We start from the raw sequence: 26774 nt of genomic DNA on the forward strand, positions 1-26774 counted from the left end.
ATATAATATAATATAATATAATATAATATAATATAATATAATATAATATAATATAATATAATATAATATAATATAATGTAAAATGGAATCTTTATTTTGTACATAGGCAAAAGAATAATTTATTATTTTTGGATATGGATGAGGGTGGCAATTTTTTGTATTGGCCTCCATTTCTCAGTGGCTCCCAGCCTCTTCATCAATCTTGACGAACGGAGTTGAGCATGCATAAAGAAATTGAAGTGAGTCTTTAGTCTGTGAGATCTTATGGCATTGGCAGAGGTCTGTGATTGACTTTTTTTTCATCGTCAACGACATCTCATACGATTTGATCAAATCTTCAGTACAAGTTTTTCTCTTAAGTCATCCAGTACCTATCTTTGCTCAAGAGGCTGAAGAGTGTGTAAGCTGAGCCGAAGGGTGCGTTGGCTGGAGGACATGGTGCTGATTGATCCTGACAGCTTTATGAGGCTTTGTGACTACTGAGCAAACTGAGGGACATAATTATATTTGCTTAAGGACATTCTATGAGAGCGGGCCATTATATGTGTACTCATACTGTTAGTATGTCAAGTGAATATCGGGCACGTGTGACTGTGAATAGCCGTTATCAGTAGCATACTGCATTGAACTTTAGAGGGACACACACACACATGTACGCAGGAAATCACGCGAACACAATCAGAGAACAACAAAGAAACAATGTCTACCCTAACCCGTCATAACCCGAGATATGTGTATGTTAGTAGAGGGAGAGAGAAACAGAGATAATAGACACGTGCCAATATACTTTCATTTTTTTTTATTAACTGTTTTTTTTTTTTGATAAAGGGACAAAATGGGTGTGTGAACAGGATTATGCAGACATCTGTCAGAAAACACAGACAGTGGTTTTCTTAATACAACTGAACAGGTACTACATATACAACAGAAATTAATAAAGAGCTTGATTTGTCAAATGACCATTGGCCACAAATACAAAATAAATGATATACTCTGACAAAAAATATAAAATAAAATTAAGTCAAAACAAGGATCCATCCCATGTCTCTGTTTTGAACAGAGCATATAGGTGATAATAAATAGCAACTCCCATTGTAAAAGATAAAAGTTCAAGTTCAAGTTACAACAAACAGCTCTCAGAACAGGAATAGAAAAGGCTGATAACAAAATATTCCGCATTGCCATTTACAAAAATTCTTAACTTAAGCAGGCTTCTCCACGTCTCCCAGGTCAATTTTAAATATGCTTGGCATATGAATGTGTACCCAATCTGAATAGAAAGCACCATTTTGTATTTGGCAATGAAAAAAAAAAACTGCAAAACATTGAATTATTTTTAAACATATTTATTTTGACACTTTTTTTGTACTGCATGTACTGCATATGATTTATTTTTCTCTCTACTTGTTGGAATGTTGTCTGGTACGGTAAGAGAGACAAAAGCGCACAACAAAACAGGCCAATGTCAGCTTGTATGAAATCATACAAGAGTGGCAGCAGGATGGAAGGAGGGTCGAAACCAAAAACCAAAGAAGATATGTACAACGACCTCTGTGGACTGGGGAAAAAGCAGTGGCCATCATATGGCCGACAATGCCTCCCAATGCCACACACTTTAGCTGATTTTTTTTTTTTTTTTGTGAAAGGTTTTTCATTTTATCTCTTTAAACATACAAATAATTTGCACTATATTATCCTGCCAAATTAAAAAAATATACCGTGGCAGCTTGGGATTTTTTCCACTACCAAAAAAGGCATGGTACCTTTTAGAGAGAACAAGCAACAGTTAAAAATACGAGCCTCAATATAAATACTATAGTGCCTACTCTAAGTGAACATTGAATTCAAATACAGTTCTAGAAATACAGAAAAATCAACCATAAATGTGTTTAAGCATAGGAATTGACATGTACGTGTATTTTCCTATATTTTAAGTTCTTTATATATTTATATATAATCTTAATCATTTCCCCAATGCAAATTGTATTTCAACCTGAAGAGCTGTGAAGAGCCAAGGCAAAATAAAATACAAAACCATCACAGATTAATTTTTTTTGTTTGCTTTTTTTTTTCCCTTTTCTATTTCATCATTTCATATATACTGTGATCGAAGTCTTGAACATTACCAAGACGCTGAGGAAAAGAGAAACGACAACAAACTTAACAGTTTGCCCTAAAAGACAGTGAAGTGTTATTTCCGGGAAGAAATAAAAGTTTATTTCCATACCTTATAATTAATGGGACATTTATACAAAAGTGTGAACATCACAAATTGAGTTTATCGTCCAGCTGACAAAATCAGAGATTATCCAAGACATCCATGGCAAGAATGAAACAATGCAGCTCTTCACCAAAGTCAACACTACAGTTGCCAGTGGGCCCAGAGTCCTTTTTGAAAAGATCTCCGAGTATTGTACATTAAATGTCCAAACCTTGTTGAAAGACTGTTTTTGCTTTTTTTTTTTTTTTTTTTTTAAACCCAGCAGACACATTAACAAATGATTAACCTGGCAAGGAGGTGAGGAGTAACTATTATTTTTATGATTTGTTGACAGAGTGTTTTACTGCTTTTACCAGTCGGACCCTTTTCTCCCTTCACCGTAAACTTTTAAACTTGGAATTTGAAACAGTGCACTTCATGTCTTTTGTTACAATGAAACATTTCGACCACTACTCCAAATGTGTGGAACAATGCAAAAGAGATGATGGTACTTCCAGGTTGAATGACAAGTGCTTGACTGGTAAAAGATCTCTCCTCTTGGATTTCAAAGCAATGAAACATTTGCTCCGCATTTGCCTATGCATACTGATTAAAATGATCACATTTCACTCTTTTTAAAGAGCCAGTGTGTACTGATGGATTTGGTTTTTGAAATTACTGAAGATCACTGTCACGGACCCTGTTTTGAAGAAATGAAGAAATAATCGCTTTCAATCTCCGTAACACGTACTGTGTGTATATTCAAGTTTGTTGTAGCTTTCTCTCTGACTAGCTTCAAGGTATTTCAATGCTTCTCGAGTTTCTTTCGGAGGTCACGCATTTTTTAATATGTCATTCCACACACCACAAATCAAAGCAGCGTTGCAGGTTTGTGCTAACTCGGACAAATATCATCGGTATCCCTCAAATTCAGGATTGTACGTTACAGATTAGCATTTTTTTTTTTTTTTTGCTTCTTAAAAGTAGCTCCTTTTCAGAAACGGAACTAGAAATACTCAGATATCCACAACACTGGTCGTACCATGCTCCTTATGAAATCCACATATTGAAGCGAAGCCCATTGAACATGTACTAGGTAGCTGAATGGTCAGTAACTAGAAAGTGAAGCTTTGATTATGAGGTGTCACAGTCCACTGGGGCAGGCAGGTGCTTGATGCAAGAACCTTTTCTTGGTGGTTTCAACAGCCTAGTTTCCCCCCCAAACTTATTCTAGATAAGATCATGGCCAATGTAGTCTTAAAATATCAAAGGCACTCTTTCTTTCTTACCAAATGATAGTACAATTTGATGTCTTTGCACACCCTTGCGTTATTGAAATTTGACCGTCATTGCTATTTATTTACTCGTCGAACCTATTTCGTGTGTTTTTTTTTTTTTTAACCCTGTGTGAACATGGCATCTTTTAGAAAGATCCGGATAAGTGCATTTCCAGGGGTTCCAGACGTGGGTCGTTTTCCATGTAACAACTCAAAACTGTACATGATATGTGTTACAGGGTATATGCAGCATGGGTATACTGTATCTTTCTTGCCTTTTCTCTTTTTGAAGAATAAAAAGAAAAATAACATAACAAGAGAAAAACAGCAACACATTTACTAAACAAGTAACCAACCAGGGACAAGTTCTTTTCTTTTTTTTTTCATTTCTTTTTTTGTTTTGTTTTGTTTTTGATTAACAAAAACATACTATGCATGCTGACAAATTCTTCGAAATGAAAACGGTAAACTGAAAAAATAAAATAGTACACAACATGTAATTTATTGCACAAGAAAAAGGCTTGAAGTTTTGCCTCAATGCAAGAGTATTGCCCCGATACAGATCATGCATTCAATGGGTAATGAACACGGGGTGTGCTGGTGCAGAGCACATGGTCTTAACTTTCCACCAGCCTGGTGAAAGTGGAGTTTTTGGGGCTGGGGCAAAAACTGCAAGAGTCTTGGAATAAACGGGGAGTTAATGGCAGATAGCTGCGGGGGGAGAAAGGTCCCATTGTTCGGCCTTCTACTCTGACTTTATTTCGGTACTCAAAGGACGGTCACTGTGCCATTTTTTCATGTGTTTCTCCAAGGTGCTATAGACACTGAAGGGCATCTGACAGATTTCACACTTGTACACATCCTTGCCCACCTGACCGTGGGTCTTCATGTGACGAGTAAGTTTGGAGCTCTGGGCACAAGCGTAATTGCACAGCTCACACTTGTACGGCCTCTCCCCCGTATGGCTGCGCCGGTGCACGGTCAGATTACTACAGTTCTTGAATACCTTGCCACAGTACTCACAAGTGTCACTCCTTCGGCCATCCTTGGAGCTGGGCCGCCCGGGACCCCCGAGATGAGGTGTGCTTCCCCCGCTTCCCGTACCACTGCGACCTGACATCCCACCGTCAAGTTCACCCGGAGGAGTTGAAAATCGTAGACTGCCGTTCTCTGAGGAATGCTCGGATGAAGAGGCAAAGGGCGATTGTCTGGAGTCCCCGAAGTTCAGAAAAGGATCCTTGAGCTGTCGAGAAGCAGCGTAGCCAGCGAGCCACTGCGAGTAGACGTTTTCCGTGTTGGGGATCGTGGGAGTAGGCAAGTCAAATTCTTTTTCCAGCTTGATGCGTTTGGAAAAAGGACTAAGTGGACTCGGGCTAAGCAGTTTTTTTGAAAGGCAGGCAGAGGCAGATTCGTTTGGGGATGCTCCGCGTCCGTTGACGGTCAAGAGCGAGCCCTCCTCGCCGCGATTTGTTTCCGGCATGGAGTTAGAATCGCACATCTCCCGATTTTGTGGATGTCCTCTGTTAAGGTGGTGGTGGAGGTGGTTCTCCTGGGCGATTGCGTTCCGTTTGTGTGCGTTGAGGGCTTCGCTGAAATGCTGCATGCTTGCGGCAAGGCCCATTCCCTGCATGACCTCAGGGAGCGAACGTGGAACGGACCCCTCATCAGTCATCCCTCCCAGTCGGGTTCCGATACCACCATTGTTTTCATGCTGACGTGCGGCTTCAAGGTTCAAGCCAAAGTGGTAGCTGTTGTTTCGTCGAACAGCCCTCTCTCCATTTTGCACTTCCTCCTCCTCTCCTTCTTCTTCCTCTTCCTCCTCTTCTTCTTCCTCCTCCTCCTCCTCTTCTTCCTCTTCCTCCTCTTCCTCTCCATTCTCGCGCAGCATTCTGTTGTTTTCACATTTCATCTTGGCCACCACCGACTTAAGGGCATTGCTGGCGCTGCCCATGTGCTCGCTGGTGCCAGGCTCTGGAGAGGAGGCAGTCGAAAGTCCATCTTCTGACTTGCCTGTGTTTGGCGAGGAGGATTTGTGCATGTGAGTTTTCATATGGCGCTTCAATTTACTTGCCTGTGTGCAAGCATGGTCACACAAATGGCATTTATACGGCTTTTCTCCTGTGTGGCTGCGCCGGTGCACGATTAGATTACTCTGAAACTTGAACGCTTTGCCGCAAAACTCGCAACACTTGGATTTCATTGGGGTGTTGGATGAGGGTGTTGCCCCTGCGGAGGGAAGTGGAGTGGTAGGAGTGGTCTGAGAGCCCACGGGGGACTGCATGGAACCTGGCAGAGGCGGTGGAGTTGCAAGATACGGAGTCTTGTTGCCACCGCCGCCTCCCGTGCCCATGCTTCCCACACTTGTCTGGAATGGCTGGAGTAAGCGTTGCATGGGGCCTGGCCGGCTGGGGGATAAAGGGGGAGTGGATCCTGAGGTGTTACCCGCCAGCTCCCGAAGCCGCCGTGAGAAGTCCATTGTTGGAGGGGGCTCCATGGGAAGAGGGGGATTGAGGCGCAGCACCCTGTCAAAGGCACTCGGATGGTGGGCTGCCAGCACCATCTCCTCCGGGCTCAGGTGGTGGGGGTCCAGGTGGTTCCTTGGAGGGGGGCTGAAGATAGGTGGTGTGGGAGGAAAACGCTGATGATGATGGAGCCCACCGCCAACCCCGAGTGTACTTCCTGCTCCTACGCTGTCCCTTCCCCCTGAGCCTGAGCCTGGGATTCGGAGGAGATTGAAAGGGCTTGAATCGGGAGGCAGATGGAGGCCATGAAGGGGAGGATGAGAGGGGCAATCTGCGCCCCCACCCATGGAGGAAGGCCCACCCATTCGTGGGGTGAGAGGACTGCCATGTTCACTTTCCAGGTAGATGCGGAAACCATGGGAGTTCTGGGCGTGCTGCAGCAGGAACCAGGCACTGCCATACGACTGCTTACAAGTAGTGCATGTGTAGGTTGTCGGTTCTTCTTTGCCTGCAGTGACATAGAAATAGAAAAATATCTTAGAGGAGATCTTAGGAGTAATATGTTCAACAAGAATATATTTATGTAGATACAGAAACTGCTCCGGTTCTGTTCATTTTTTACCATCAAAGCTGCCACTGTATAGAGACTATTAATATTTTGTCCGGAATAACTAATACTTGGATGAACCAATCACTTTTAGGTACCTTAGGCCTAAATATCCCAGCTATTGAGAGCAGTTGGAACATGGTGTTGCAGACTTTGCAAATACAACACTACCTCTTATTGAGGTCATGCCCCACATGAGTTACATGTGAGAATATGGTGTGCATGTTTTTTTTAGTGTGTTGTTCTTCTCTCAGACTTTTCTGGAACAAAATGCTTCCCTTTAGACTAAATGTTAGTCCTTTAATGTCAGCAGCAGAATAAAGAAAGTGCTATCCTGGCGGACCATCTCTTCCCTTCCCATTCAGCCACCAAAACAGTGTTGCACACAAACAGTGATAAATTTAGACTACAATGTAATTACAGAAACATAACCAGGAGATAGAAATGTAGCAATATTCATGAAATGTTTCTCCTTTTCCTAGTCTGTCCTTTCGAACACACAGTCATCTCCCACGTGACCAGAACAGGGGCTTCTAAATTATGGATCATTAAAATCGGCACAAATTACCGCTAATGTGGCCACCTGCATCAGATTTAACCTCTGAATATCATTTGCATTATCAAGACTAGGGATGGTTAATTTTATTCAATCATTCATTTTTCCTCTTGATGAACTGGTCAGTCCATTTATTAATTTAGACTGTTCTATTTCCGAGATGCAGAAATAGCATGATGTGTCCTTGTGACTCGTGTGGGTGGGATTTGATGCATTTTTCAGCAACATATTGATGCATTTTTTACCAACTTAAATGTTACAGCCCAAAAATAATATTAAAAAAAATCCACAAAATATTCAACAGATTTGCTGCCTTTAAAATGTATTTGCCGCCAAAGCCATTTAACATATAGCATTAATAATCATAATAATTTGAAATAAAAGTAAATAAAACATCGTTGTTGTTTGGGGGGGGACTAATTACAGGGCAATAGTCATCGTTAAAAATCTCAAGTAGATGCGTAAGAGCAATGTAACACAAGAGATTAATTTCCAACATGTAAAAAAAAAACATGAAGGCAACAAAGACTTTGGTACTCCCTAGCTATCTATGTATGGTCCCTAAAACACTTGGCCATGCACTGAGTGAAACTGTAAGGTTAATGGATTTTAGAGTAGACGATTGCTCCACTCCATCTCTCTGTAATATACTCCCATCAACCACTTCATTAGGAAAAATCTCTTCCACTCTGAGGTAAAAAAAAAAGTGAGTGAGTGGAATGAAGACAGAAAGATGAAGGCAAAGCGATAGAGGTAAGAAAAGTGAAGTAATACTTTCATTTAAAATGAATAGCAAGTCGACAAACATGCTATAACAGGTTAGCTGAATCACAGCAGGTTTATTAAAAGGAAGGAGAGGAAAGATGTGGACGGGGGGATGATAGCATTGGAGACTTTACGCCAAGCTAAATGTCAAAGCTCCCGGTGAGACTCTGGAGAACAGACGGTTTCTGAAATGTCCTAACACTCAATACGAGCCATGCGACGGTGACCGACTCAGGCATTACACTCTATTAAAGCAAGGGCATTGCTTGGACGCTTAAGTGGTGCTGCATGGGAGAGGGAGGGACGGGGAGAGATTAAGGTAGCTTCACTTGTCTTACCCCCTGCGTCTGCCTGTGTGGTTGCAAGTGTGTATGCACATGTGTGAGTGAGGGAAAAAGAGACTGAATAGAAATAGTTTGGAAAATGGAGTTCTAATGTCACAACTGATAAGTGCTGATTTTTTGGGGATGATTTTACAAATACTTAAATTCTCGGCCACCGCTGATTGTCTGTATTTTTTTGACGAGCATGAATTTGATCAATTTCTAGAAATGAGTCATTTCTCCATTTACCAGCTGTTTTTGTGAAATCTTTTTACTCTGTTTCAATGTTTGAATCTTTTTTCCCACCTTTGCTCCCCCTGCTCCTTCTCTCTTTATACCCATCAAAGCTCTTTGCAGGTGTCCTTGACTGAGGTGGCAGTAACTGATCACTAAAACGGGAGTGAGGAGACAATTTTGTAGTCCATTTAAAAACATGATGAAATTTACGGATTCATTTAAAAATGCTTGTTGGTCAAGTTGAAACCAGTTCTATTTCAAATGTATAAACAAAGACTGACGGAGGGAAACATTTAAGCGTGTTTATGTGGCTTTCCGTTCAATTATTGCATCTGCCCCTCAAATTAGAAGACATTTTTTACACTTTGGCAGAGCATTGTCGGATGGAAGAATATACAGGATGACTTACAATTTCAATAAATTTGAAACTTGCATGAATTGATTGGGTTTGACTCAATACAAACAAAATATCAATAGTATATTAATATAAATTTCAAATAAAATGTTTTGAATACAAACAAATCTGGCTAATAGCAACAAACCCTGGCCTAAAATTACTTTAAATATTTAAATTCCATATTTTCCAAATATCCGCAGCCTTGAAAATCATGAACAGCTATTTCATGATATTTCATGAATGCATTTAGATGACAAAAATAAACAACAATAGCGAGCTTCTTTGCATGCACGATGCATGTACATGGGTGCGCACATGAACGAGTGTGTCTGCATGCTCCTGCCACACAGTCTCTCTCTCTCTGATGAGAAAAAAAATCTGTCCGTGTCTATTGTGGAATATATCAATACCTTCTGTCTCTGTGTTTAGAACCCCCGCCGAGCTACAGACTGTGGTATCTGCAACTCTCTTGTAATCGAGTGTGTTTGTGCATGTGCGTGCGTACTCAATCCACCACAAGCCATTATAACTGCAAAATTTTTTTGCACACACACGCACCTTGTAAAGGCTGTTCTAATGACAAAGCCCGCACCTTTAAACTGTGTTTATACACGTAATTAAATGGAGGTGACCTTTGCAGAAGCATCCAAATGCACGGTGGCAGTATGCTTGTCGGTGTGTACGAGTGAACACGCCGTGTCCATGTGGAAGGCCGGCACCCCTGATCGCAGTGACAGCCTCCACTTAACCCGAAACCACCATGGTGAAATTACAGACCAGCTAAATTACAGCACTTAGGTGCACAGAGAGCCAGAGAGAAAGAGAGAGATAGAGAGACAGAGAGGGATTGAAAGACAGAAGGTGGTCTTCAATGTGTCTGTGCTTATGTTGGAAGCTTCTGAACTTGGTTACAAAGAGTCAGTCTCCACACATACACGCATGCACACACACAAACACACAAAACTGTGCCTGCATGTGTGGCCCCATCCCGAGATGCAAACTCTTGCTTTCAACTCTTGCTCTCTTGCCGTTTCATCAGATTTAATTTGATCGGTCCGAGTTGGTTTGGACTTTACTGGGACTGAATAATTTAAGCTTTTGATTGATTGCACACAGCTAAATTTATTTGACATGCAGGACTTTTACTTGAAGGACGAAAATGAACAAGAGGTAGTTAGGTGTTTAGTTCTGTCTCCACTAATACACATTAAAATGATACATAAACATCAATACACAATTTCTGTAATTTATATTTTTAAAAACACTTTTTTTTTTTCCTTGAGACCAGTACCCCAAATCCACTTGCTCACACTGACACACACTCTCACAGGAACACACTGAGAATTTCATTACTTGCCATAAGTGAGAGAAGGGCTTGGTGGTCACAAATGACACACGCACACAGGCTAGTATTGAACGATCTGAAGAGATCTGCAACAGCTGCCAAGCACGACAATTCAGTCATCAGTGTGTGTGTGTGTGTGTCTGTGTGTGTGTCTGCGTGTGTACTTTGTGCGTGCTGCAGTGACCGCAGTAGGAGATCACTCTGAGCCGAGCAAACACCTCAGCTGGACGGAGGCCCACACACAAACACGCACAGCACTTTGCTTCCTCTCCTCATCTAATCCCTCCTCCGCCCACTTGGCTTCATCCCTCCATCTGTCTGTCAACACTGCATACAGGTGGCTGTCTTCTCAATCTCTGTACTTTGATATTAAATTCAGTTGTCCGTGCCCTTGTTCTCGTCATCATCGTCTATCCATTACCCAGTTTAATTTATAATTCCCATAGCGTTATGATTTTATAGCGACGCGAAGGAAAAGACAAATCACCAGAATCCAAATGAGGAAAATTCTGAGTGTCACACATTGTTAACCACCCATGCATGTTAAATGCAAAATTTTTGGGACTTAAGAGCAGAAGCCAGTGATGTTGGTTGGTGGTGCCTGGCTCACAAAATCTGAATGTGTCTTTGAATGCTTGAGAAGGTTGAGAAGCCAAACACATTTTTTATGGGCATTGCTTTGTCCAAATGATCTCAGTCGAATAAAGAATTAAGATTCCTGCACTGAGCGAAGAAACATTTTGATTGTGTGAATATACAAGATCAAGCCCATCCTGGTTTTGCTCAGCCATTTTCTTCCTGTCGTCCCTCCACTCTACTCGGTGGGAAGCACTCAGAGCCGATCTCTTTAATTGTGTTCGTTTAAGGCCAATCGATGTGGGACATATTTAATACAAATTTATGGCTGTAAGCCATCTGCAATAAAAAGCCTTTGCCTTCCAATACAGCTTGTGGTGACAGAGTGAATGAGAAGAGAGGGGGAGGAAGGAGAGGAAAGATATGCCATCCTGCTTTTAACACAAACAGCTTCCCACAGTCTCACTGTCGACCTTGGATAGATATTTTGGCTGCACCAAAAAAAAAATTCAAGATAGCCCCGCCCCACTACTTTTCAGATGAGACCACAACTTCAAGTGGATCTTGGGTGTATTTGGGGAGTTTTTTTTTTAAGCATTTTATTTTCATCTTACAACTTGGCATCAGTTTTGCAGTGATTCTTTAGGTAACGCAAGTAAAATGATTATTTTACTTTTCATTTATAATTAGAATATTATAATTCAGCACTCAAGCTGTGTGCACATTACATCAAAGTCTGTGCGTGGAAACAATTAAAAAAAAGAAAAAAAAGTTCGATCCACAGAGAAAACTAAAACCAGAGTTTGTGCTCACTGTGTGAAGACGACAAATTCGCTCTGAAGACCATGTCTGACTTCAGCCTTCAGTGATCAGCCAGAACTCCCCTGCGTTTCTGACTCTGGTTTGGAGTCCCCCCCCCACGCCTAGCAGACAGACATCAACACCGAGCATTTTCACAATGAGATGAAGAAGTGCAAAGACTAACTCCCCTCCAGCACTTACTCCTTCTCAACCTTGTCTATTTAATAAACACTGCAGGCTTCATTCATTAGAGCTACAGTCACTACACCCTGAGAGCCCAATCGATCCGCCAGACGTTTTATATAGAACGAGCAAAAGCTGAGAGCAGGCGAGGCAGATAAAAGCAAGCGAGACAGGAAGAATATATGACTGTGTTAATATGAAATGAACAGCAGTTTACCTGCCTCTTTAACTGCGTACTTGTGTGTGTGTGTGTGTTTGTGTGTGTGTGTGCGCGCGTGTGTGCGTGTGTGTTTGTGAGGAGACCGGGACGACTCTCGCAGAAAAAAGCCCGGCGCTTGTTGCCAAAAGAAACCTTTTGTCCTCCAAGAGAAACAGGGTGTGCAACACTCGAACCACAGCCAAGCTGATGGAGATAGGTTTTTGGTTAGTGTGAAATTGGTAGACAGATGTATTTGACAGACCTCAAGCAACAATCCTGGAGAATTTTTTTAAAATCCTTAATTTTGCTCGGGAATAAATGTATTGTGGAGGCATAAAATATGTTCCGTGTGTGGTTGTGTGCCTGCTACTGCTTTAAAAATACATATGACACCCTTTTTATTGGGTGAGTGGAAGAAAAACTGATTATAATCACAAACCTAAAGGCAATAGTTGTTCCATGTGGCATAGCAATATTGAAAACACATGGGCCTTTTTTGTTATGTCATACGTTTTTTTTTTTCTTCAAGTCTATCATCATTTTCTGGTCCATGTGGGAGGTTTTTAAGTTCTACTTGTCATACAAATATGAGTAGCAACATGAAATAATCAGCTATGCATTCTTACAATTGTGAATGCTCGATTCCCTTTGACGTGGATCAAAAAATAGTCAATGAACGTCTTAGTGGCTGATTTCTTTGCATGTAGAATTTCTGCTTGGCTCCATGCAATAGACGACAATCTTTATGAGCCAGAGATTCTGCAGCATTTTAAAACATACATTCAATAGTAAAATAATCCGACTTAAAGAGCAATGAGCTTTTTTTTGTTTTGTTTGTGGTGACAAAAAATTGTTTCAGTGTGCTTATGTCGGGTTGATGTCTACAGAGCATATGGTATGGATAGTCGACAAAAGACTCGTGATGGATGTGAAAGGCTCTTCTGTTTGCGTGCGAAGCCCCATTCAGTTCTGCATACACAACACACACACGCTGAATTACGTCTGGCCACCGGCAGAGGACAAAAAGGCCAGTAAATAACTGAGAAGTGAGAACAACAACAGAAAGAAAAGTAACGCGCTCACATTTACAATCGTCACGTCTTTTAAACAGTGGATTCAATATCCAGGTGCAATCATTTCAACTACTTGTATCTGCAGGCATGTGGCATGTGTGCTTGTATGTGCGCGTGTGTGTCCAAAGATGCTCCATTAGTGATTTTTGGAAAGTGGTGTGGGGGCCTGGCATTCCCATCAGGGTTCAGTATGGCTTAAGTGCTGCACCACATTCTCCTAAACCCCAACTAACCCCACCCTCATGGGCACAGCCTGTATTCCCCCCTCTCTCCACCCCTCAATCCCACCTAAGACGACCTTACAGCGCATCTGTCAGCTGGTTTCCAAAATGACACACACACACACACACATATTCATGGTCCACTAATGACCAAACCCAAACAGCTCCCAAACAACTCTGAAAAGCTATTAGGAGAGAGCTTTTTGACGAGGAAGTGATTTTTTTTTTTTTTATACGCCATTAAAAGCCATGGATAAAATGTGTGTTCGCGTAAATACAGCCACAGGTCAGAAGTAGCGCCAAACAGAGATAATTGAGAAAGCAGACTTCCCCCCCTGAGATAAAGGTAGAGCAGGATCCACGTCTGGCTTTATCAAACCATAGCACATGTAGAATACATTTGAAAGGAATGTGCTGTGAGTTACATCCTTTTAATGTTTTCCTTTTTTTTTTTCGTGGCATGTAAGACAAAACTTTGAATATTCCCAAAAGAATACAGTTGACTGTGAATTTTGTATCCTGGTCAAAACGTTGAAAATGTTTTACCGGTTTTTGGTGCGCTGTCAGAAAAAGTGGAATAGATGTGACTCGTTATTGTTCTGCTATGTCCAAATTATTGCAATGAAACAGCATTTTTTTTTTCTTTTGGAAATACAAACGAAGAACACAGTGATGTAAGATGCCGGGTTAAAACGATATTTGTAATGTACCTTATTTTATTTTATTTTATTTTACATGGTCCACGTTCAAAATCATTCATACTTGTTCTCAAAATAGACCAACGTGAGGTTTTAAATGTGTAATGGCTCAATAGTCTCGTGTTCTGCATGCTTGTGAAGAAGATTGTGCTCAAGGCTACAGAGATCCTTCAGATAAATGCAAAAGCTTGTGTTAGTACTTCCAAAATCTTCAGTAAGAAAAAGAATAAGAATAATTTGTAAAATTCAGAAAATAATGTAACTCCAAACTTTTTCACATGCGTAGTTTTTGAAGTTAGTTTTTCTCACATTCAATAAATAAAAAGCCAGATAACACCAAGTTTGACTCGGGTGAGTTTGATATAACTGTATTTTATGTCCGACAATTTATTTATTTTTTTGCAGTTTTTCAGATTGCCTGATGGTAAAATTATTTCTTCACATTTCAAATATTTTGTCGCTGCAATGTGATACTCTGCAATTATGAATGTTAAAACACACGAACGCTGCGCTGAATAAGCTCTATGCATGGAATTTAAAATCGGGGGACTTAAACGCAGCACGAGCGCACAAGGGGCTCTTGACGGGGAGAAAATAACTCTGGTTCCAGGGTAAACAGGATCCAGAGACACGAAGATTCACGTCAGGTCAAGTTCAGGCATGATTCAGAGCCCAATACCCACTGAAGCAATATTTTCATAGAAAGAGGTGGGCGGCTTCTATACCTGCTTATTACCACTGTTTTTTTTTTCTTCCAATCTCCTCCCTATTTGTCTTAAGGCAGGTAGTGGATGAAAGACATCTAAAAGCCATTCATCAACAGATGCACTCACACATTCACAACACACCTGGCTCACTGTCAGCCATCATAAAGAGCAAGTCAATCAGCACTGTCGCCCGTCTGTTAAAACGGAAAGTTGCAACACAAAATCGGAGAAAGCAAACCGACCTCATTTTTAGAATTAAGACTTTCTCACGATGTTTTTGGGGCTCTTTAACAAACACAATAATTGCTGTTAGATGATCTTGATCAAAAATATTTCTGATGAGGTTACTCAGCTAATTAGATGAGCATATTACATATTTAGAGGCTGCTCAACTTGGGTGTGGCTAAGGCAGGAGAGGAACAAAACAAGCGTTGGTTGTGCTGATCAAATTGAGATTTGTCGGATATCTCTAAAAATATATTAGTCGTAAAACAGGAATACAAAAAAAAAACCCAAGGATCGAGGAATGTATTAAGGAAACAGATGTATGATTCAGCACTAGACAGTGCGCTATTCATTTCAAATAACCAATGTTGGATGAATAATAATCTTATCACATATCAGTGCTCTCTTTTTTTTTTCAAACCGTAGAGGTTGTTGGACAACTTTCTGATGAAGTGATAAAAGCACACACACTATTGCATTCATGTGTATCCATTTATGGATCTGTTTTGGCTTTCAGATGAGCTTTTATTCTCTCCGTTTGCGGGCTATCATTCTCTGCCATCCCCAAAAAGCTTCTGAGTCACATCATTAAAAGCACACACATGCACGTCTCTCCAAAGTCATCATATCCCAGTCATTCAGAATGATCCACAAAGAACATTATTGGAATGGATTATGGAGGGAGAAAAAGTCCCTGTAAAATAGCTGACAAAGCCGTTTTGGGTCGCTACCCTCTCAAATGTCTTCTGAATGTCTATGGAATGTATGTTGCAGTGAGTCAGATGCACAGATTAATTCCCCACAAAGCACACTTCTCCTTACAGGGCAGCAACTACTGGACCTCATAAAAACCACCAGCGTTTCTGTTTAAAACAGTTATACAGTCACTATATTTCTTCTTCCCCAGACCTACTACTTGTAAACGACACTAGCCCATTTCTCTCAGTCCGTCTATGTCCCCTGCCCTTTTTTTTCTTTCTTTTTTTTTCACTCCTATTCCCTGCAGCTGAGCCCTCTAAATCAAGTTGAAACATATAGCGTAGCTGCTTTTCTGCGTATGTGTGCATGTCTGTCTGTGTGTGTGTGCGCGCGTGTCGCTGTGTGTATGTACGTATGTTCTATATAACCATTGCCAAAAAACATGTCCCAAATGTACCACCTTTCTTTCCCTATACGTCTACCTATGTCTATAAGGGTACAGCTAGCGTGTACGTGCATGTGTGAGTGTGCTTAATATGGAATTTGGTGCTATCGGTCAGGGTCATGGGGGTAGAAGGAGTCCTGCAGGCTTATCTCATGATGTGTGGAGCAGAAAAGTTTTTTTAGTATGTACAGTAACAGCTGGAACATTTTATAACATTTGACATTATTTGTCATAATAATATATTCGTTCATTATTAATCATCAGATATTAAAGTAATCCTACGTTGGCATTTGAAGGTTTTCTGATCCACACAATTCATCTGGATTAGCCTCCTGAGAGTGTGTTGTTTTTTTAGTTTTTTTAGTTTTACCGCAGAGATAAAAATGTCCATTATAAAAAATTTGTCACACAAAATGTAACTAAATTTTGTATTTAAAAATGCAGTGTTTTTTCACTATTACTGGTTCATATGTAGACTATGTGTGTCCAATAATAACAAGTACAGAGGTTGCACGATTTATCCATTGAGTATATTTATGCAACATAGGTTGTGAAAAATGTTCCCATAATATACAAGTGCAGTATATTCGAATATGTTGAAAAAAAAAAAAACATGATAGACTTGCAGGGCAAGACTGATATGTCATCTTTAAATGTTCCAAACCTCAGAGACTAAACACCAAGCTTTGCTTTGGTCATCATTTATCAAATGACATTAAAATAACAGTGCCAATAACTTTTTTTTTTCTTCATACAGTCACCAGTATAAGAGACGTGAGTCACCGTTAGTTTTTCCCTCACTGTAATTCAATACAAATGTACTCCTTAAAAAAAGCAGACGAGTGATCTGATTTATTGCCACTGTGTTGGACCACAGCATGAACGCACACAGAAACAGAACTTTTTGCGAACAGCATTTATGTCCATGATTTTTTCCCCCCTCTTGTTTTCCAGAAACAACACGAGAAGGGGTGTGTGTGAACAAACGGGTGGCAAAGTGTGCCGTATTTAGTCCAGACTGGCAAAGACAAGGATTTCCTGTTGCTTTTTCACACATGCACTAGTTTTACCATCTGCCTTCGTCTTCCTCACCAAGTGTCTTCTCTGTCATTCAGCGTACTCCTACTTACTCTGATATAACCTCCCATCACCTCCTCTCTGCCTTTTCTCGCCATTAAACGTGCCTCAACTTCTCAACCTGACAGTAGCTCGCGCGCCTCACACGTCTCGCCAAAACCCCCGGCGGCCATCACAGCTCCGCGCTTACGCCTTAAAATGGCTACCATTTAACTCCTTATCACATTTTAATATTAGACGCCGTAAATCTCTGTGGCAATGTGTGGGCCGGCGAGTCACGACAAGTATCGTGAATCACAAACGTAGAGGACGGTTTGTATACAAATCACACTTAAATAAGAAATGAGGACAGTTGGGTGTGACACCTGCAGTCGCTGAAACTGTAGACATGTTTAGAATATGTATTTGTTTGTTGTTTATTTTATTACTAATAATGGTTGTCTGTCATGAAGTCAGTGTATATATGTATGTACCTGGAAGTTTGTATCCACATGAGGACGCTACTTCCCTGGTTCTACCGTAACCCTGGCCGGACCTGCCCATCCCGCCACAGTGGGAAAGTCAAGCGCCATGTTGCGGTAATTAACCCCGTTAATCTAAGTGGCCAGTGCTTAAGTGTGTGTGTGTTTGTGTGTGTGGCTGTAGCTGGCTAACCCCGGCAGATGAGCCCTCGCCCCATCACAGCCCCCTTATTTGCTGGCAGTCTGCCGTCTGACTTGGCAGACACACACTCACAAGGGGTCTGGCGTGCACGTGTGCCTGAGTGGCTGTGTGCACACGCGCATGTTTCGTCTGAGCTCGTGTGTGATTTCACAAGAGAGGAAGGATTATAGATGTTGAACATACACAGGCAAATGAGCACAGGGCTCGACTGGTGTGCGTGGTCCGCGTGTCTGTGAGTTGTAATAAAGCCAACAGTGCTTTACTAGCCCACTGACACTGCGCACAAAAAGATCAGTGGGCCAAATCCATTAGTGGTATAATTGCATTACATGGTAAATATTCCTAAAAGGTCAATATCTCCATCATCAGAGAGCATTGGAGGAGAAACAAGAACTCTGGGATTGGTTTCAGGCACCTACTGTGGCAATATCTTTTTTTTTTTTTTACAGTCTGGATTAATGTCGCACACATTTTCTCAAACATGTCATAAAGAAACAAGTCGTATAAAATGTTCTTCATTGTTGTACAGTTCTTTGCTAAGAATATCACATCGCCCTTTCTTTGTTACTGTAAATTCATGATCAGATAACACTGCATTGCATTACTATTATGCCACATAATTTACACAGTTATCTGATGTAGGCTAAAAAAAAAAAATTCAAGATGTACTGATACAAACATGCCCATTAAATGAAATGATTAAACTTAGCAGCTTGAAATTGAGAAAAGGTCAGAGGTTACAAATCATGAAAGAAAAACTACAACTGTACAAAGATAAGAGAAGCGGGGCTATTTGGCACTTTTATCGCAACCAGACAACTTTTCTTTATTAAAAGAAGAGAAAAGATCACTTAAGGATACATTTTCACTCTTCCTTCTAATAGTTTTATATCATATACTGCATAATTAAATGACTTTTTACAATGACATTGAAGGATGTTTTTTTAAGTGCCCAGTCTTCGTCAACAGTTTTTCTTTTTCTTCTTGAGCTTGTGCATGAGGTTAGCGCCAATCCAATATAATTACAGATAAGGAGGCTAATATCTCCTTATATGAATGCTGTCAAATGCTGTGCATTTAATTCGCGCAAAGCATTGTACCATTCAATAACATGGTGGATCTACTCCGGATTTATAGAATTGGGATGTAGCAACGTTTATTGGGCACTAAAAAAAAACTTTTGACATGCCGAAACCTAAAGGGGGTTTTCATCTTTACTGCTCAAACACATGCTGACTCACTTAACTGTCATATCAACCCAGGCGCTTGTCTTATTCCAGGTTGTTTGGCTGCGGCCATAGAGTATCTGATGGAAGGGAAGGTTTTGGAACACAGAAAAAAACAAAAAAAAAACACTTTAAGGAGCATGTTTGATGGCTTGTTCAGTGTAGATATGTTGGATGGGTTAAATGTTAAACATAAGATTTGGAAATGCTCAGGCAACTTCGTATTCGCTCGAGTTTTAACTCATTCACTGCCAATATATTTGACATCTGTAACCGTCAATGGCAAGGAATGAGTTAAGCATCATTTAGACTAAAATAGGTGCTTTCACATGTTGTTTTTCCAGTGTGGGTGGAGTAAAGAATTCAAAGCAGGAGCATATTGCTTTTCTCCATTGATATGAGCAGTCACGTGGGCATGCCAGCGGTTGCAGTTGAGCAGATAAAAAGCACATTTCTAATACAGTTGTATTTCTCCAGAAAAAAGATTGAGGTGAAAAGCATTGAAGGAAACCGAGAGTGAAAACAAACAAACAGTGGCACGAGAGAGACACACTATCGTAAACACACACAGCCTCCAGGCTATTGTCCTCCAAATTTAGGTCAGAGTGAATCTAACACTTACACACACACCCCAGGAGGCTCTCCTCACCTGCAAAGAGGCCAGTTTGGACACAGTGTCAAAGATTAAACCTGTTTTATGTCAGAGATGGGAGCCTGCTTGGGGGAGAGTGAGTAAGAGGGTGCGTTCACTCAGTCCTTTAAACCAAGGGGCAGCGGGTCGCTGGGGAATACACTTTTCTTCACACGTCTGTGCACACGCACGCACGCACGCGCGCGCACACACCGACACAGCTGACCCGCTCTATGTACCCGGTCAAGTAGAAAGGTGGATCTGTGTCAGGTAGCAAGGGTATTTACTGTTACTGAGACAAGCGAGCTGTGGAAACACAAACACAGCAAAGGGGGGGATTGGAGAGCCGGTGTGAGGCAAAAAAACAACAAGAAAGATGTGAGACAGCAAGTGTTGTGAGATCTTGCTGGTCATCCGAATGCACACGTAATGTAATGTGTGGCACCCGATATATGTATGTGTGTGTGTATTATAAAAGGTCAGACAATAGGGAAATATTGATGAGAACGATCAGCAAGAGCTTTCTAGTGACACCATCAAAAGCCTAAAATATTATTTCACTGTTTTGACCCGCTTTTGCTTTACCCTAATACAGTGTCACAACAAAAGTCCAAACATTCCAAACAATTCAAAAGATGGTATTTCGTATTGTCAACATGTGGCTATACTCAGAAAGAACAGACAGCACTGCGTATTTTTTTCAACTTGTAAACAAAGACGGTGGATTTCAAATGACCTGAATTTAAAAAAGAAAAAAAAAACAGAGAGAGAATGAGAAATAGCAACGTAGCTACCAAGAGTAAACAATGTCTGCCATCTCTATTTACACCAGTCAAACAGAAAACCGGTTCATTAGGTCTTCAATCAGCTCTTAAGAAAGTTCATAAGCCACTAACGAAAAACAGCGGCAAGACATATTGATCCTGAATGTTAACACGGTAAAGGATATAAAGCGCAAAAGAAATTTTAATGTTTTAGCAAAGGGAAAAAGAAGGACCACAGGTGAATTCGATGGACATCTGCAATTTATCATTCATACGCGAGTGATGGAAAGCCCGGACAAAATATGGCCTGGTAAACACAAACCATAGATCATTCACAGCAAAACACACACACACATAATACGTAGACACATAAAAATGCATCTCAGAAGACAGACGCTTATGCGTACATGGGTCTGGACATGGGTCATGTCACAACATGTCTCTTTCAGCACGGTGAAGACATTTTTGCTTTCTTTCAATTCCACTTTATTTTTTTCTCTCTTTTGTTGGCCTCCTGCAGTTTTCCTCTTCATCGTGTGAATTTCTAGCGGAATAAATACCTTGAACCAGTCACCGACGTTCTATTAACAGACTTGTCCTTTAACCCCGTAAAAAGAATCGTACTTTTTTGTTGTTTTGGATGCACACCGCCAGATATTTGCTTCTGTGCGGTAAATACGATAAAGAGACGATAGACAAACTTCTTCCTCCTACATAAACATAGCTCCCCTAAACGTGAAGCATTTCTAAAGTTTAAATCCAGGATTTCGAGGGGGCCGTATCACAGTGGGACATCATTGCTGGCCCTCATCTGCCAGAGTAAGCTGGAAGCTGATTTCTGTGTTTACACAAGATTAGAGAGCAGGGAGGAAAGAAGCTAGCTGATATGGTAGCTTCAAGCCCAGAAGCTCTCATTTCAAATGCAGCCAACGATGTCACAAATAGCCACTAGGTAGTGGGGGCGACGTATAGCCACAGGTTAAAAGAAGTTGTACCACCACCACACTGCATCTGTTTGTGCATGCGTGTGTAAATTACCTCCTCGATGCAATATTGGCAGTGGCAATATGGAGATTTCGAAAAAAAAAAATTAGAGATATCAAAAAAATGAACTATAATTAGTACTTCAAGGCCAAAGTGAGAAGAACAGAGTTTTTTCTTCTGTGACATCAATAACAACAAACCCCTTTTTCTCAAAACCCATCTTAATAAAACAAAAATAATGAAAACTAGTAAAATCTGAGATTTATTGAAATACTCCAAACAGGTGCAATGAACCACTTTGCTGCCACCAGATTAATTGCGAAGTGGAAGTAGATGTTTCTTTGCAACTGTTACTTCACTATATGATTACAGTATTGAAGTAAAGAGTACATTCCCATGCTTTACTGATTCGAGTGAAAAATAACCCAACATTAAAATCAGCAACATTTGTTTTTCAAAAGTCTAATTTACTTTAAAATACAAATTTATTTCAGTGAATTTACAAATGTACTCTGGTCTGATAGTTATAAATAGTAAATAAAAACACAGCAGTATAAATTTGCAATCTTGTAATCTTCTCCTACTGCCCCTTCCTTTTGCGTCACACTGTGCCGAAAGTAAGATCCATAAAGGCATAGTTAGAGATTTTGTTCTATGATAAAACAACAAACTTTTCTATTGTAACATTTTCATTGTTCTTCAAGCCAACAATAAATACGCACCTAGCCATACAACACTGCTTTCATCAAACAATTAGATGTTGGCCAAGTTCATCTGTTAATGGACAGTCATGGTGAGGCTCAGCCTTTCACTCTTCACTTCACCCTCCCCCTTTCTTTCGTTCCCATCTCTATCCATATCCCGCCCGTCAGCCCAAGCCCCTCAAGGCCCCACTCTACCCCTATGCCCCTCTCTTCCTCGTCTCTCAGCCCTTCTCTTTCAGCCTTTCACAGTTCCATTCCCCAATTTCTCTCATCACCTAACTTTGTGGACTGGGGCCAGCATTTCCTTTGTACGCTAAAGATAAACACTGCGTGTGTGAGTGCCATGTGTGCCTGCATGCATGCGTGTGGCTTCCTTTCTCTGTCCGTCTGTCTGTCAGCAGACACTCTATGAATATACTTTACAGAAAGCCACAGAGCAAACAGAAATTAATCATGAATTAGACACAGCCCGGAATAAATATATTTTAAGACAATAGAAAAAAAATGTGCGGCTATGTGTTGTTAACTGCAATCCAGTAGTTCAGACCAAAACATATAAATTGGTTTTATTGCAAAAGTATTGTTAAAAAGAATCACAATTTTGTTTTAGAACATCTGACAAACACAACCCAAAAAAAAAAACCACAATAATACTTCACGATGCTTTGATTTTACTCAGTCCCATACATATGTTATTTAAAATGAAATGTCATTAATTTCTATATTAGCATCTATATCAGCACGAGCATCTTCTTCCATTTCGACCACACACACAGCAGAAGTGTTCATGTACACAACACACGTGTGTGTGCAAGAACGCCCACGAGGGAAGCGAGAGAAAAACGGCGAAAAAGTACATTTTAGCCATTCCATTTTGGGTGGATAAATTATCCATTAGATTTCACCATATCTTACAGGGCAATTACATCAAGAAAATGATAGCGGGCACAGGATCAATTATGCATGTTCTTGGCCTAAGACCAAGCACCGGGCACACACACACACACACGAGAAAATTGCCCATCAGTTCATCTGACTACCTAAAAAAGTTCATTCACTAAATAATTTAGCTGTACTCTGGATACAGTTTCCCAGATGAATATTAACAACTTTGAAGTGAGTAACAGCAGCCAGAGGTACATGCTGTATGTGTGGCAAATTTGTGTGTGTATGTGTGAAAAGACACCTCAGGAAAGATGCCTCTTGAGTCCCTACGGAGACCACCCCTCTAAACACACATACATACACTTCGTCCATCACATTGCTCATTTCTGAGCAATTAAGAATTCCTTTTCATCAGGATGTAGCTTCACATATTTCCCCTAACAGCATTTGTACACAAACTGGGAGGAGGACGGAAGAGGAGTGTGTGTGTGAGTAGAAAGTAGGAGTAAATAAGTGATTTAAAAAAAGAAGCAACAAAGGGAATAGGAGAAGAAAATCTCAAGATTAATGCTTGTGTACACATTGTTGATCCCGCTACCCATCTTTGTTCTCATCTTGTGAATTTTGCGTGCTCATTATTCAATGGCAATCGATGCGCTTTATTGACTGTTTTGCTTTGTCTTTCCTCACAAAGAGCTTTTTCCACCGCAAAAAGCATTTTTCATCATTGAAGAATGCGTTTCCATCCAAACATACAGCTAAGTGCCCATAAGTATTTGAATTATTTGATTCTGACACGCAAAACACAGTAAGCCATTATTTCCTTTTATTTTACCTATTTTCATGTACAACTTTTCTTTTGCCATTGTTTATAGAGGGGTGAAACTGCCAGCACAAAGTCAACCCCCTTTGGCCAAATTGACTCTAAATATGTTGTTGAGGAGGAGCAAAAGAGAACTCAATTAATATGCTTTTATTTTTTCAACAAAAAAGAAAAAAAGAATAACACTCAGTGAGAAAGAGAGAGAGAGAAAGAGAGATGTGCATTGAGAAATCATTTTACCATGTCAGCTGACCCATATAGGACCTAGCCAGATGGTTTGTTGACTATATTTTTCATGTGTGTGTGTGTGTGTGTGTGTGTGTGCACGTGTGCGTTTATAGGACAAACACCGTAATGAGGAAACAGCCGAGACATCATGTAAATTAAATATGTCCAATATCAGGCAAGGCTCTAAATCTTCACAATTAAGAATAATGTAACTTTCATTTATATTAGCCAAAAATCAAGGCAACAAAAAAAACACCCATCTCTCACACACATGCACACACACAATTACCCAAGGCACAAATGTGAAAACACACACACGACGCACATACACAAGTATGAAAACTCCCCCTGACATGCGGGCTCTGACAAGCGTGGCGGATGTGCACAGCGAATGTGCATGGTAATAGGCCAATCAAAAATGCAAAACAATTGGCAATTACTGTGAGGAACTAATGGTCATTAGAATTTACAACTAGGTAATGAACTGAAGTCTGCCCACTGCATGCATATTCATAAAGCTATTTGAGCTTTGAAGATTAAAGTAGCGCTTAAAATTCAAATGAGCATTCACAAATTATCTGGAAAAGTCAGCATTGCTGCTGGTGGCGGTTTGTGTATGTGTGTGTTCGGGGTGGTCCCTTATGCATAGATTTGTGTTGAGGATTTTTTTTTTAAAAAAACATTCCTGACTTAGTTTTTCTGACAATGTGCCTGTTTTGTGCATTTATATATTAAATCATCAAAATGTATTATAATATTTTCAACTGTGAAGAGGATAACGAATCATGATGCTTAATTTATTGACAGGCAGCAGTAGTATTTTTGCACAACAAGGTCATAATTCAAGTAAAGAATTCAAGGTAGGTCATAAGAAAGTGGAACAGCTTTTTGAATGCAAGGGGCTTGAGTGCACATTTAAAACAGAGTTAGTCAGTAGGTGGAACATGTTACAGATCAGGACCGTGTAGCCTTTATATGCTGACTTAAACCTATTATTTTGAATATTTGATCAATTTGCATGCTCAACCTTTCATCTTGTTTTAATCTGCATAGATCCCTGGCAGAGGCTTTTTTTTTTTTTACGTTTTTCACTTTTTCCTTCCACGGCCTTTCGGATGACTGCTGTATTTACTAACTTTTGTGCAAATATCTAAAAAAAAATTTTTTCTAATATGGAAATAACACATGATGTTGTCATAAGTGGTTATAGCATCTATTTTTATTATATTTCACATTGTCGGTGACGACATACTTCATATTGAAGACATAACATTTTTGCTGAGACAAATATCAGTGGCTGACTCTTAATCCAGTCTCTGTAGCAGAACTGGACCTCTTTAAATGTTTAACTGAATGCACCTTATTTGACGCTTTTCAAATATATGACAATCCGTAGCATTGCAATGAAGTACCACCACCATCTGCAGCTCATGACTTTCATTCAGCGAGTGGCGCTTGTTAAAGAACGTTTCATAACAGCAGTAGATTATACAATTGACATACTCTTATCCTGTTTGAGGGATACATCCTATTTTGTATGGCAATCAACACCCTTTTCATTTGCTGAGGAAGAAGGATATCAAGTGGAGAAGGTGGTGGGAGAGAGTGAGACAAACACACACATTCACAATGCCAACATAAAAGATTAGACCCACAAATACACAACTGGAAGATGTAAGCATCTCGTCACGGGACTTTCTCTCTCGCATACACTCACACGCATGCACTTGAAAACTACCAACGAATCCCCCCCGCATCAATTTGCCAAGTCCCACCACACACACTTTCCAGGCTTGGGACCAGCACTGGAGAGCTCCAGCGACTGTGTTTTGGGAAACTGGCTGAGAATCGAACCAACACTGGCTACATGAACGGCACAAGTCTATAGTGTGTGTAGACGGATTGTGAAGGTCTTAATAACCACACAAAAGGAGTCTTTTAAACTATGAGTGCGTGTGTTGGAAAGGGCCCTGTAATCCGATGGCATATATAAATACACTTTGCAGCATATAAACAGGTTTATGAACCCTTCAGCATAATAAGAGAGTCACATGTACAAATCTTGCGTTGTCTTAACGCTGTGTGTGCGTGCTCAAAGCAACAAGAACAAACACACCCAGTGGGCAGCAAGTGAGCCAAAAGCAGAAGCTTTTCCCCTCATGCTACCAAGGAGTAAATGTAGCGTGGATAGTGAATTGCTTAGATAAACACAAAAGAATCAGATCAATAAACAATCCTCCACCATCAGTGAGTACTGCCCCGGAGTAAGTCGCACATGTCAGGACAGCACTCTAAGTACTACAAACCAGGAAATCATTCAAATGTGTTGTTTTGCACGATGTTTTGGGGAGAACTGCTGGGTTCTACTAACCAGTCTCTGTCTGTGGGGTGTCAACTCAGCAATCAGCTGTCAATCAAAGAATTTGGGCAACGCGGTAACTTTAACCGTTTAATGGTCCTATTGTCTTTTTAGAAATGTATGTATGTATATTTACTGTATATGTAAATTACAACTAATACACTAGAAGAGGGGTCTCCAATCACTGGGGCGTGGACCAGTAGTGGTCCATGCAACTTTGGGTATCGGGCGACAGAAAGAGACTGAACAAAAGGTGATTTATTGATTATCAGAGTCTGAAAGAAGTTTGGTTTTGAAATTTAGGTACGTTCACCTGTGACTCTGTACGCATGTAACACTGATCATAACACGATACAGTCGTTAAAAAAAATGTGTTTGAAGAGGAATGTGGAAAAAGCAGCATAGGGAAAATCAACAACTTCCAAGAAAAATAT

The 26774-nt window shown here is 40.5% G+C and overlaps 1 protein-coding gene across 1 annotated transcript in view; it reads right to left on the reverse strand.

Moving 5' to 3' along the window:
• Positions 1-784: 784 nt before the first annotated feature.
• bcl11aa (BCL11 transcription factor A a) overlaps positions 785-26774 on the reverse strand; it is a 33921-nt gene continuing 7931 nt past the window's right edge. The window contains exon 3 of the mRNA XM_088385192.1: positions 785-6447. Coding sequence (XP_088241318.1) covers positions 4223-6447 — 2225 coding nt within the window. The 3' untranslated portion in view covers positions 785-4222. The remainder of the gene's footprint in view (positions 6448-26774) is intronic.

Source organism: Syngnathus floridae, chromosome 9 (genome assembly GCF_059516105.1).
Source record: "Syngnathus floridae isolate MCC-2025c chromosome 9, RoL_Sflo_1.0, whole genome shotgun sequence".
Lineage (NCBI taxonomy): Eukaryota > Metazoa > Chordata > Actinopteri > Syngnathiformes > Syngnathidae > Syngnathus > Syngnathus floridae.